Here is a 13,979-nt window from a genome sequence, read left to right on the forward strand (position 1 = left end):
TCTTACAGGAAGATGCACAATTTTCTAGGCAAGAGTTGGCAACCTCAAAGGATTCCTCTTCACAATGGGAGTCTGTGCCTTTGGCTTCCACTGCAAAATACTTACTCTCAATTAGAGGCTTATCATACAGGTAAGAAATGGTTTGTGCAGCTTACTAACTGGAAAGCCTGACTTTCTAGTAAATACTCCACTCTGCAGGCAATGTATTAAGATCTAGCTTCTTTTCTCCTCTCCCTTTGCCAGACTTTTTACTTTAAGCCATATTTCAAGCATCTATAAACCAGAGGTTATTCTCCTTATTCTAGAAGACACAATGATATAGGAAAACAAACTATAACGTTTCTCCCAGAAATCATAAGAAAACACATGAAACAATTGTACTGGGTATTGTCCACTATCTTTAAGATTTTGAATCAAGATGCTTCTGGACAGTGACCATATTACAAAAGAAAATGCGACTCACTATTTAACCTCTTCCATTTCAATGTTTTGTGAGTGTCTGTTTTTTCAACTTTTGATGGAGTTTATTTGTAGCACTAACTCAACACACTAATACTAGAGTCCACAGCATCCAAAATACAGACACATTTAAATACTCAGAGTTGTTTTGTTTCCAGATCAACATAATTAATCATTAGGGAAATGCAAATCAAAATCAGAATGAGATGGCACTTCACATCCATTAGGATGGCTATTATCAAAAAAAAAAAAAAGATAACAAGTATTAGTAAAGATGTAAAGAAACTGGAACTTGTGCATGGCTGATGGGAGTATAAAATGGTGCTGCTGCTGGGGAAGAAGTTTGTTCATTCCTCAAAAAGTTAAACATGGAATTACCATATGATATACCCAAAAGAACTAAAATGACTCAGATAATTTGTACATTAATATTCACTGCAGCATTATTCATCATAGCCAAAAAGTGGAAACAACCTAAATGTCCACCAACAGATAAACTGGGATAAAGAAAATGTGGTAGCTCAACATCACTGATGATAGAGAAATGCAAATCAAAACCACAATGAGATACCATCTCACACCAGTCAGAATGGCGATTACTAAAAAGTCAAGAAACAATAGATGCTGGTAAGGCTGTGGAGAAATAAGAGTACTTTTACACTGTTGGTGGGAATGTAAACTAGTTCAACCATTGTGGAAGACAGCGTGGTGATTCCTCAAGGATCCAGAACTAGAAATACCATTTGACCCAACAATGCCATTACTGGATATATACCCAAAGGAATAAAAATCATTCGACTATAAAGATACATGCAACGTATGTTTATTGCAGCACTATTTACAATAGCAAAGACATGGACCCAAACCAAATGCCCATCAATGATAGACTGGATAAAGAAAATGTAGTACATATACACCATGGAATACTATGCAGCCATAAAAACGAATGAGATCATGTCCTTTGCAGGAACATGGAAGAGGCTGGAAGCCATCATCCTCAGCAAACTAATACAGGAACAGAAAACCAAACACTGCGTGTTCTCACTCATAATTGGGAATTGAACAGTGAGAACACATAGACACAGGAAGGGGAACAACACACACCAGGGCCTGTTGGAGGCAGGAAGGGAGGGAGAACATCAGAACAAAGAGCTAATGCGTGTGGGGCTTAAAACCTAGATGACAGGCTAAGCATGATGGCTCACGCCTGTAATTCCAACACTTTGGGAGGCCAAGGCGTGCAGATCACGAGGTCAGGAGTTCCAGACCAGCCTACCTAACATAGTGAAACCCTCTCTCTACCAAAAATACAATAATTAGCTGGGCATGGTGGCACGTGCCTGTAGTCCCAGCTACTTAGGGGGCTGAGGCAGGAGAATCACTTGAACCCGGGGAGCAGAGGTTGCAGTGAGCTGAGATCATACCACTGTACTCCAGCCTGGGTGACAGAGTGAGACTCCATCTCAATTAAAAACAAACAAACAAAAAACCTAGATGACAGGTTGGTAGGTGCAGCAAACCACCATGGCACGCTTATATCTATGTAACAAACCTGCACATTCTACACATGTATCCTGGAGCTTAAAGTAAAATAAAAATTAAAAAAAGAAAATGTGGGATGTGTGTATACCGTGTATACTGATAAACCAACACACACACACACCCTACCCCCACCGCACAGTATGGATCAACCTTTCATATACTACATGAAAGAAGCCAATAACATAAGGACAAACATTGTACAATTCCATTTACATGAGGTATGAGAACAGGCAAATCCATAGAGACAGAAAGAACAGAGGTTACTAGGGGTGAGGGAGATGAGAGATGGGAGTTAGTGTTTAATGAATACAGAGCTTCTGCTCGGGATGATGAAAATGTTCCAGAAAAGCACAGTGCTGATAAACGCTGTTGTGAGTGCACATAATGCCACTGCATTATGTATACTTAAAAACAGCTAAAGTGGTAAATTAAAAAGAAATATAACTGGCTGTTTAAAGAAAAATAACAACAATGTAGTGTGAGTTTACAACACACATGAAAGTAAAATGTGTAACAGTAACAGCACATAGACTGGGAGGAGAGAAACAGAAGTGCACTATTATTAAGTTCTTATACTTTAAGTGACATGGTGTAATATCACTTGAGGGTAGACTGTGATAAGTTAAAGATACATATTGTAAACCCTAAAGCTATCACCAAAGTAAAAAAAATTTTAAAAAAACAAAGAAAGACGGTTAATCAGCCAACAAATGAGTGAAAATGGAACCATCAACAATCAAAAATGTAGCTTGATCCAAAGATTTCTAAGAAACTTCATGGTAAAGGGCAGGAAATATTTTTTATCATCCAGTGAAAGATTAGTTTATTAAAATCTACTCAGAAGCATAATTAAATCAATGAAAATGAATAGTAACAGCACTTACTGCCCAGACCGGTGATGTAAAACCCAGAATTGCAGCCTTAGCTCCATCAGCAACATAAGGAATAATATTTTCTCCCAGGCGTGTATCTCTGAACAACGCTCTAAGGATATTTAAAGCATGAACCTAAAACAAGAAGTTCAAAATCAGTTGTAGGTTGAAAACCGTGGCAATTCTAAATCTACACATATACAATAGCACAGCCTCAAAACAAAGAATTTACAGAATTACAAGCAATGGATAATTCACAAATGAAACAGCAGATTTAATAAAACACATCCAGTAACTGATAAACCATTTTACAAAAAATTAGTAAGATCCAAACAATGCTATAAAAAAGCTTGATCCAATGCACATATGTAGAAGCCTGCACCTAAATACAGAGAACAACACGTTATTTTCACGCACACATGAAACATTTATTTTCTAAAACCCCTCAAACTTAGCCACAAATAAAGTCTCAACAAATACCAAGTAACTAATAACTTATAGATTATGCTCTGATCACCATGGAATTAAGAAACTTAAAAAAAAAATTATTTTTTATTTTATTTTATTTTTTTAGATGGAGTTTCACTCTTGTTGCCCAGGCTGGAGTACAATGATAGGGTCTCGGCTCACTGCTACCTCCACCTCCCAGGTTCAAGTGATTCTCCTGCCTCAGCCTCCTGAGTAACTGGGATTACAGGTGTGTGCCACCATGCCCGGCTAATTTTTGTATAATTAGTAGAGACAGAGTTTCAACATGTTGGCCAGGCTGGTCTTGAACTCCTAACCTTAGGTGATCCACCTGCATTGGCCCCCCAAAGTGCTGGGATTACAGTCGTGAGCCACCACACCCGGCCTAAAAAATGCTTTTAAAATTGGCACGTTTTCAAACACATTAAACGCTGGTCAAAATTTTTTTTAATATTTTGAAGATGCTACCTATATACCAAAACTTGTAGGATGCAGTTTAAGTGAAATTAAAAAAAAAAATGTATATCTCAAATGCTTCTATTTTTTTAAATGACTAGAATGATTGTGGTAAGTGACCGATTAAGTCAACAGAAAGAGAACAATAAACTTGAAACACAGAAGGAAAATAAAAATTTAGAGCAGAAACTTTTAAAATAGCAAAGACACAACTAAGAGCATTAAAAAACCCAAGAGGTGATTCTCTGAAACAGAAATAAACCTCTGACAAGACTAACCAAGAACAGAGGAAAGAAGGCACAAATAAATAAAAAATATTATGAAGGAGTTTGAAGCTACAGTGAGCTATGATAGCACCACTCCACTCCAGCCTGACTGACAGAACAAGATCCTGTCTCTAAAATAAAAAAATAATAATAATGTATGGTCTCATTTATGTAAAACTCAAAAAACAGATAAAACTAAAACTAGAGTGTTGGAAGTTAGGCTAGTGGCTACTCCTGGAGAGAAGGGTGTGGACTGGAAGAGAGCAAGAGGGGGCTTTCAGTTGCTAGAAATGTTCTGTTCCTTGATGACTGCACAAATGTGTTCACTTTGTGAAACCGTACTGAGGTACACATATGATTTGTACATTTGTCTGTATATGTACTATAATTCCATCAAAAGATGCATATTTAAAAAAACAGGACAGAAACAGTATGAAAAGGAAAACCACAGGCCAGTCTCACTCACAAAACCAGTGAGAGATGCAAGAATGCAAAGATAATATTAAATTGAAAAAATCAATACAATTCATGACATCTGCAAATTCTAGAAGAAAACATATTTATCTCAAAAGATGCAAAAAATATTCAATAAAATTCAATTTCCTTAATAAGATAATGGGTAGCTTAAAAATTGCAGCAAATTGATCAGAAATAACCTAAGGATGCCTGTTATCTCTCTTTCTATACCAAACTGTACTACAGGTTCCAGCAACAAAGTGCAACAAAAACTGTTTTTAAAAAACTAAAAATTAGAAAGTTAAAACAAACTTAGCATTATTTGTCAAAGATATGATTATCCATAAAACAAATCCAAAAGAATTTATAGATAAGTCATTTGCTGTATTACAGCAATTCTGATAGGCTGCTGAATACAAGCACGATAATAATCCAAAAATTAACTGCAATCTTCTCAAACAGCAACAGATAATATAAACTTTTAAATAAAATACCATTCATAATTGCAAAAAAAATAAGACATTGGAAATAAATCTCAAAAATAATCTGTAATACTTTTATGGGCTGGGCACGGTGGCTCACGCCTGTGATCCCCGCGCTCTGGGAAGCCGAAGCAGGTGGATCACCTAAGGTCAGGAGTTCAAAACCAGCCTGGCCAACATGACAAAACCCTGTCTCCACTAAAAATAAAAAAATTAGCCAGGCGTGGTGGTGCACGCCTGTAATCCCAGCTACTCGGGAGGCTGAGGCAAGAGGGTTGCTTGAACCCAGGAGGCGGAGGTTGCAGTGAGCCGAGATCGCGCCATTGCACTCTAGCCTAGGCAACAAGAGCAAAACTCCCAAATAAATCAATACGTTTAAATTCTAACCAAAATTCCAAAAGGGCTTTTTACTGAGTTTAACAAGCTAATTCTAAATTTTTTATAGAAGAGCAATAGGCCAAACATAGCCAAGGTCATTCTGAAGAGAAAACAAAAAAAGATTCAACTGGCCAGATATTATAACTTTTTATAAAGACACAATAATTAAAATAGTGGTTTTAGGCTAGGTGTGGTGGCTCACGCCTGTAATCCCAGCACTTTGGGAGGCCCAGGTGGGCAGATCACTTAAGGTCAGGAGTTCAAGACCAGCGTGACCAACATGGTGAAACCCCATCTCTACTAACAATACAAAAATTAGCCGGTCGTGGTGGCACAGGCCTGTAATCCCAGCTACTTAGGAGGCTGAGGGGGGAGAACAGCTTGAACCCAGGAGGTGAAGGTTGCAGTGAGCTGAGATCACACCACTGCACTCCAGCCTGGGTGATAGAGCAAGACTCCATCTCAAAAAAATAAAAACAAAAATAAAATAGTGGTTTTGCTCCAGGGATAGATTAATAGACCAATGAAAGGCAGCACAGAAACAGAACCACCTATCTATGAAAACACATAATAGAGGCAGTACAAATCAAGAAGAAAAGGATGTATTATATCAGAAATGTCTCTGTATCAGTCATCCAAATGGCAAACATTAAATTATTTTATTTTACACTAACAACACAGGTAACATAAAGACTTGCATGCACTCCAGCCTGGGTGACAGAGCAAGATCCTATCTGTAAAAAAATAATAATATGGTTTCCTTTACATAAAATTATGACAAGTGTGACAAGTAAAACTTCAAAACTTTTAAAAGCAAATATAAAATATCTTTCTCAGTCGGGCACAGTGGCTAACGCCTGTAATCCCAGCACTTTGGGAGGCCGAGGTGGGAGAACCACCTGAGGTTAGGAGTTCAAGACTAGCCTGGCCAACAAGGCAAAACCCCGTCTCTACTAAAAATATGAAAATTAGCAGGGCATGGTGGCGGAAGTCTGTAATTCCAGTTACTCAGGAGGCTGAGGCAGGAGAATCGCTTGAACCTGGGAGGCGGAGGTTGCAGTGAGCCGAGATCTTATCACTGCCTTCCAGCCTAGGCCACGGAGTAAGACCTCGTCTTGGGGAAAAAAAAAAAAGAAAAAAGAAAATATAAAATATCTTTCTGATCTTGGGGTGAATTTCTGAAATAAGATCCAAATGTACAACCCATAAAGGAGAAAGCTAACCTATTGTATTTTATTAAAATTAAAAATTATCTATATAATAATAGAGACCACAAAGTAAAAAGAGAAACCATAGGTTGGGAGAATATATATGTAATTCAAATAATCAAAAAGAAATCAATATCAAGAAAATATTTCTGAAACAACAACAAAAATCCAGCTCCTACAAAACAAAAATGAAGGGACAAATAACCAATATCAAAGTAAGCAAAGTCTTTCAACAGACAACTCTCAGAAGTAAACCAAAAGGCTAATAAACATATGAAAAGATGTTAAAGCTGACTAGTAATAAGAGAAATGCAAAATAAAACTAGAAAACAGCATTTCACACTAAGCAGAAAGTCAAAAACTGTAAAAGTCTGATAATACAACGGTGTTGATAAGCAATGGAAAGTCTTATACTCCGCTGGCAGGAATATTAGTTCAACCACTTTGGAGACAACACAACAGTATCGAATTGAATACGTGTGTACCCTACAACACTGCAATTCCTCTAGGTATATAACCTGGAGAAACACTCACATGTGTAAGGAGACACACAAGAATGTTTGTTTCGGCATTGTTTCTAATACAAGAAAACTGGAAACAAAGCAAATGTCCATTCACAGAAGAAGGGATGAAATGAAATAGAATAAAATACTGTTCAGAAATGAAAGTGAACAGGGGCTGAACAGGAGCTTACTAACCTTAAAGTATAATGTTGATTGACAAAACCAAAGTATAAAAAGTGTGAATAACAACATTCATGTAAAAGGAGATAAAAGTATGATGAAAATGCTTGGGAATGATAGTCACTAATTTGGGTTAGTGGTTATAGCTGAGGAGGAATAAAGGGGAATGAGATGTGGAAGAATCCACAGCATAACTAACAATCTCTGTAATGTTTAATTTCTTAAACTGGAATTGGTTTCAAATATGTTCATTATTCACTATATATTTCTGTATGCTGAAATATTTCAAAAGATACATAATAAAAATAATAAAGAAATGAACCATGGGAGGGGAGAAGGAAAGCAAATTATCAACTAAAAAAGCTTAGAAGACTGGTCACAGACAAAATTTTTAAATCTCACCAATTTCATAAAAATGATCACTAAAATGCCATCACCTTGAAGTACAGTAGGGCAATAATTATCCAGCACTCGTTAAAATCAACCCCCATTATTTTTAGATGTTCTTATAAAAATAGCACAGGTTCAGCATCCCAAATCCAAAAATCTGAAATCAAAAAAGCTCCAAAATCCAAAACTTTTTGAGCACCGACATGACATTCTAAGGAAATGCTCATTGGAGCACTTTACATTTTCAGATTAGAGATGTTGACCCGTTCAGTATAATGCAAAAATGCCAAAAAAAAAGAAGAAAAAAAAATCTGAAATCCGAAACACTTCTGGTTCCCAGCATTTCAGATAACAGATACACAGCATCTGCTTTTTTAAAGTGATAGTTTAGGAAAATAGAACCAATTATATCTTTTTCACATTTCACTGAAAAATGCCTTGAAATTATCATTTTTGAACGGTGATTAACAACATTTTAGTCAATTTTTTAAAGAAATGAAGACATTTCATACCTATGGGCACTGGCCACTATATGCCATATGACTATGTTCCATATGATTGTGGAAAGAATCCCCATTCTTTTCCACAGTCCACATTCTGGCCCGTGGGCTCCCTTTAACACCTCCCACAGGCTCTAAAATAAAATCCTATGTACTTATTGTACTTGATTGTAAACTTCAGCTCTCAATCTGTTCCCTGACCTAGCATGGCCCTTTATAGTTGGGTAGGAGTATCCTACTATAGGCTGGGCACAGTGGCTCACACCTGTAATCCTAGCACTTTGGAAGGCCAAGGCAGGCAGATCCCTGAGGTCGGGAGTTCAAGACCAACCTGGCCAACAGGTGATTGGGCCCGGTCTTGAACTCCCAACCTCAGGTGATGTGACAGGTGTGGTGGCCCACACCTGTAATCCCAGATACTGGGGAGGCTGAGGCATGGGAACTGCTTGAACACAGGAGGCAGAGGTTGCAGTGAGCCAAGATCGCACCACTGCACTCCAGCCTGGAAAACAGAGTGAGACTGTCTCAAAACACAAACAAAAAAAGGAGTGTCCTACTATGAAGCATTAACTGAGGAAGCCCAGACTATAATGTACAAGCAGTACTTGACGGGTATTAATACTGACTCCCTAGTGGTGAAGTGAAGCTATGAGGAGTGCTTTAACTTCATACATATAGGTAGTGACTACAAGGAACTAAATGTGAACATCCCAAAAGTCAGATACCATATATAAAGGAAATTTTCAATGGCTGAGTTACAAAATGTACATCAACTCAAAGAAGCACACATGAAATTCTCAAGTGCTAGCATATACACTTCCAAATTTGTGGATGCAATAGTATTATAAAATAGCTTATATAAGCTGGATGTTTTCACCAGAGTTTAAAAATTGTTTGTTTTGATTAATATATTCAACTAAAGCAATGGTTTATTTTGTGGATAGTAAAGACAAAAAAAATAAAATAAAAACTATTCAAACAAGCTTCAAATGTCTGTCCAACGTTCAAGAGTTCTTTATCTCCAGCAAATAATTTTTGTTAAAAAATAAAGCAAAGATTTAAAACCACTGCAGGAGGCTGAGACAGGATAACTGCTTGAACCCAGAAGGCAGAGGTTGCAGTGAGCTGAGACCACGCCACTGCACTCCAGCCTGGGTAACAAGAGCGAAACTCCATCTCGAAAAACGAGAAAAACAAAACGAAAAAAACAACACTGGAGGGTTTGTGTATTTCCATGATTACCTGGGGGACTGTGCTCTGTAAGTCATCCATAGGCCCAGCCAAAGAGATTAACTCTTTCATTGTTATTTTCAACAAATCCATTTTGCCTTTCTTTGGTTCAGATGCCAACAGTGCCTATGAAAAAAGAATGCAAAAATTAACAGGGTTCTTAGTTTACATACACTTTTTTGCTGCTTTCCTGGATCAATCCCAAAATGCAAAATCCCCTTAATAAAAATATGTGGTTATCAAAGAAAGTTAATTAAGCCATGTGGCCCTGGACAGGTGGTTTAGCCTCACAGTTTAACCTACAGATTCTTCATCTCTAAATTTAGGTGAAGGTGAAATCATGTCATCTCTAAGGTCACTTCCAGTTTGCTCATTAAATTTTACAATTCTAAAAGGCTAAAACTTATTGACAACTCCTTAAGAACCCTAAGTAGGTGGCAGTTCTCAGACACAATGAACACATCAGTTTTAGTAACAAATTTATCTAACAAGAAAATTCTCTTCACTTAAAAAACAAAAAATCTCTGGATTAAATTTCTTGTAAGAATGTTAAGGCTCCCTGGAGATGAAGCAGTCAGTTAATTCTTCACAAAAGAATCATTACTTGGAGGACTAATCAAAGTATTTGAAACTTCATGGAACAAAAAGAAATACTGCAAACACCAAAGAGGTCCTATATTTAAAATTTTCAGTAGCTTACTTACTTACTTCGTATCTAACACTTTGCCGATGTCCAATAAACATAAAAATAGGGTAAAAATAGGGTATTAAGTCACGTGAGGCAATAAAAAGGAACGAGGTACTAACATATATTACAACATGGATGAACTCTGAAAACATTATGCTAAGTGAAAGAAGCCACATACAAAAGATCATACACTGTATGATTCCATATGTATGAAATGTCCAGGATGGGCAAATGTATAGAGCTGGAAGGTAGATTAGTGATTGCCTAGGGCTGAGTGGCAGGGGTAGAGAGAAATGGGAAGTAACTGCTGATGAGTATGGGAAGTTTCATGGGTTGATGTTCTAAAACTCAATAATGGTTGTACAGCTCTGTGAATATACTGAAAACCACTGAATGGTACACTTTAAAAGGGTGAATATATAGTATGTGAATTACAACTCAATAAAGCTGTTTAAAAAAATCACTTTAGTCACATTCTCAGATTCCCTTCCTCCATGTCTACTTTTCATGTTTGTAGCTACTGGCTCTCAAAAGTGAAAGTTTCAAGTTAGTCAGCTTCTTCTGAAGCATTTCAAATTTACAGAAGAGGAAAATAAAGACATACAAAAAAAAGTTTGGTTTAGAAGACATTTCTCATAGTTTATTTATGCTCAGATAACATTTATTTTTTAAATGACTATTCAAAAAAACGTTGTCTATATTGAAAACAATTTTTAATCTGTCTACGCAAAAGGCAAACTCACAAACTAAGTAGGCAGTTCTTTTCCATGGCTAACACTATGCAGACTTCCACCAAAACAGGAATATAACTTTATTAGTAAGTCATGTTAAGAGAAATGAAGACTTAAGCAGATTTTTTTTTTTTTAATTTAGACTTTATTCAACTAAAATAAAGTGAAAAGCTACATTCAATTACTAAAATGTCTTCAGGGAACCATGGCTTTTTTCTCCCAAAGAGCTGGGTAAAGTTTTGGCATTCTTGCCAAGGCTAGGGTAAGAAAGTACACCTTCTGATTACTCATTATGACTATAAGTTAGTACAAGTTGGGCACCAGAGCTGAAAGAAGCACACTGTACAAATATGCAGTGAGACCTTGATCCTGTCTTAACATTGGACCTCAGACAGACAAATGACATGTAAAAACACAAGGTCAGAGTGAATTATAGGCAGGAGAATGAAACACACTGATCCAGAATGGGTCAGATCAAAGAAAAGTTGATTTCTGAAGGTCACCAAAATCCGTACAGAACTACTTCAATGATCTCTGTCAACAACCTCTGCAACTGATGCCCACTGTCACCAAAAAAATCATAAAGGGATTTTAGGAATTTGAGGGAGGAGTAAGAAAGAGAAGGAAAAAATGTAGGGGCACGAAAAAAAAGACAGACTTCATTCCATTTATTTTCAGTGCTTTTATTATACCACCACATTCCTGGATTTAATCTTACTATGCATTAAACAAAGGCCTTTCAGGATGGAGTCTGATTTAGTATTGTGAAGACACTGGTTTTTATTCTTTGGGTTCATGAAGGTAACAGTCTTAATTTCTAAATAAAATATTTTCCCATCAATAGCCATATCTAAATGTGCTGATATGAAGCAATCTTTAAGGTATAATACTAGTGAAATCAAAGAGGAAGCAGTGTATACGTTTTCGTATGTGTTTAAAGGGAAAACGGACTCGCACACATATATTCTCATATGCAGAGAGGTTCAGGAGTCAGGCTGCCTGGGCTCAAGTCTTAACTCAGTTCTTACTGTCTCTGTGGCCTTTGGCAAGTCACTTAACATACCTAAATCCCAGTTTCTTCATCTAGAATATATGGATGATAATAGGGTACAGGGAAGGAGTTAATGAGGTAATGTATACAAAATAACCACTGATAAATGTCAGCTACTATTATGATTATGATTATTTTACGGATGGATGTTTTATAGGAGAATTGAAAAGAAAATATTAACACTGGTTGCCTACAGAGAGTACTGAAGGTCTTGAGATGAAGGGAAGACTTTTTTTTTTTTTTTTTTAATACAGTGGGGTGGTGGGGCAACACGTACACTTCCTGGAAGTGAGCAATGACTGTGCCACAGTGATGTCTGCCTGCTTAATACACAGACAGAAATGTATACCACCCTCTGTTGATACCACAAGATTGACCTTTTAGAGGGTTTGTTCCAAGAACAGATCTTGTCACAGGAACACACCATCCCCACATTAAAACAAAGCCACAAATGCTATGGTGCTGAAAAGACAGAAATGTTCTTTATGTAATATGCTTACTCACATGTCAAACAGGTTAGGATACACTATCATCAAAGACAAATATAAACAAACAACTAGGGTCCTACAGACAAGTACCTGTATGTAGAAAGGAATTCCAGCACTGCGCCTTGTAGCACAGAGTTTAGATGAAGGATCACTGCATTTAATTTCCTCTAAAACACTCCATAGCCACTGCTCCGGCAGCTTTTGCAGACTCACATTTGGGCACCTAAAAGGCATATATAAGCAGACATTCAGAATTAGGTATCAAAGTTCAAAGTACAAACTATTGATGTACATTTACACTGTTAAGAAAATAATAAACATCCTTATATTGAGAGGGGATGAAACAAAAAATATCCCATACTTTTCACCTACTTTCCTCTTCATTATGGGTCTTAAGATCTAAAGATTTCATTTCTAACAACTGCAGTGTTTAAAGCATGTGTCTTGTCCGTAAAATAAATTGTAATATGTGGGCTTGCATCCACACTCAAAATATTCAGGAAAAGGTTGATCATGGTCTCACAGATATTTCATACTATACAACTCAAGATTTCCAACAAAGAGAATATAAGTTTATCGTTTACTATAATTTATGTTCTGTTTATAGGGATTATACATATTCAAAGAAAACACATTTTAAACTGTATTTAGCAATCATTTTCATTGCTCTCAAAATGAGGCCTACCACAAATAAAAGTTTTAACCAGATCCTCTAGAGAATTAAAGCAATGTATCTGGGAAGAGGCATAAACATTTTGAGGCGATTTGAACATTACATCAGTGAGCTTCTGCATTATCACATTAAGCGTTATCTTAGAGTGCTCAAGAACATTTAATTTTTATAAAATTTTTCAATGTATGCCCTACTAGACTAGACTGTATAACACTGCCCCAGGAAAACCATACTCAGTGGTAGGTAGACAAAATTATCTTAGCAAGACAGTACCTGGTTTTAACTGAAATTAATATATGAAAATTTGCAGATAAAGTCCGAAGGAAAAACACATTTTTAAGTTGAGAAAGAAAAGTTGCAGAAAGATAACTGATTTCTAATTGATAGTGAATCTCTTAGGAACACATTTGGGATTTTTTTTTTTTCTTTATTCTAGTTTGGCGTAAAATAGATAATTTCAGTTAGTGACTAAACATTCTAAATAGCAACTCAGATTCAGCTGTACGTTTCACATAGAACAAAATATATAAATATTACTACTTTAAAGGAGGCATTTTTTAAAGTTTGACATGGACCTAAAAAATATTATTTCAGCCATAAATGTTACAATTACATCTCCCTACTCCTAGCAGGCTCTGTGATTCTAAAGATTTCCTTTTAGCATATCTTAAAATCCATCACCTCACCCTTGCTTCTTCACAACACTCCTGCCCTTGGCCACCAAAACCAGCTATCAAAACTCCCAACCACTAGATTAAAGAGATTCAGAGACATAACAACAAAATGCAGTGTGTGAACCTTGTTTAGATCCTGATTTGAGCAAATGAAATGTAAAACAGACACTGTCAAGTAACAGAGGAAATTTATATACATACTAGATATTAGATAACACCAAGAAATTCTTTATAAAATGTGCCATTGAACTGTGAACGTGGAACAAAGGGTTCATATTTTTAGA

At 36.5% G+C, this 13,979-nt stretch overlaps 1 protein-coding gene across 11 annotated transcripts in view; it reads right to left on the reverse strand.

Annotated features, from left to right (window-relative positions):
• The window catches only part of LOC105464931 (THADA armadillo repeat containing), a 356,256-nt gene that overhangs the window by 263,776 nt on the left and 78,501 nt on the right, over window positions 1–13,979 (reverse strand). For all 11 annotated transcript variants that reach the window (XM_071076636.1, XM_071076633.1, XM_011713068.3 and 8 more), the window contains 3 exons: window positions 12,439–12,571; window positions 9,403–9,516; window positions 2,886–3,008 (listed from right to left, as the gene is read on the reverse strand). In XM_071076636.1, the coding sequence (XP_070932737.1) occupies window positions 2,886–3,008; window positions 9,403–9,516; window positions 12,439–12,571 (370 nt within the window). The remainder of the gene's footprint in view (window positions 1–2,885; window positions 3,009–9,402; window positions 9,517–12,438; window positions 12,572–13,979) is intronic.

Source organism: Macaca nemestrina, chromosome 13, assembly GCF_043159975.1.
Source record: "Macaca nemestrina isolate mMacNem1 chromosome 13, mMacNem.hap1, whole genome shotgun sequence".
In the NCBI taxonomy this organism is placed as follows: domain Eukaryota; kingdom Metazoa; phylum Chordata; class Mammalia; order Primates; family Cercopithecidae; genus Macaca; species Macaca nemestrina.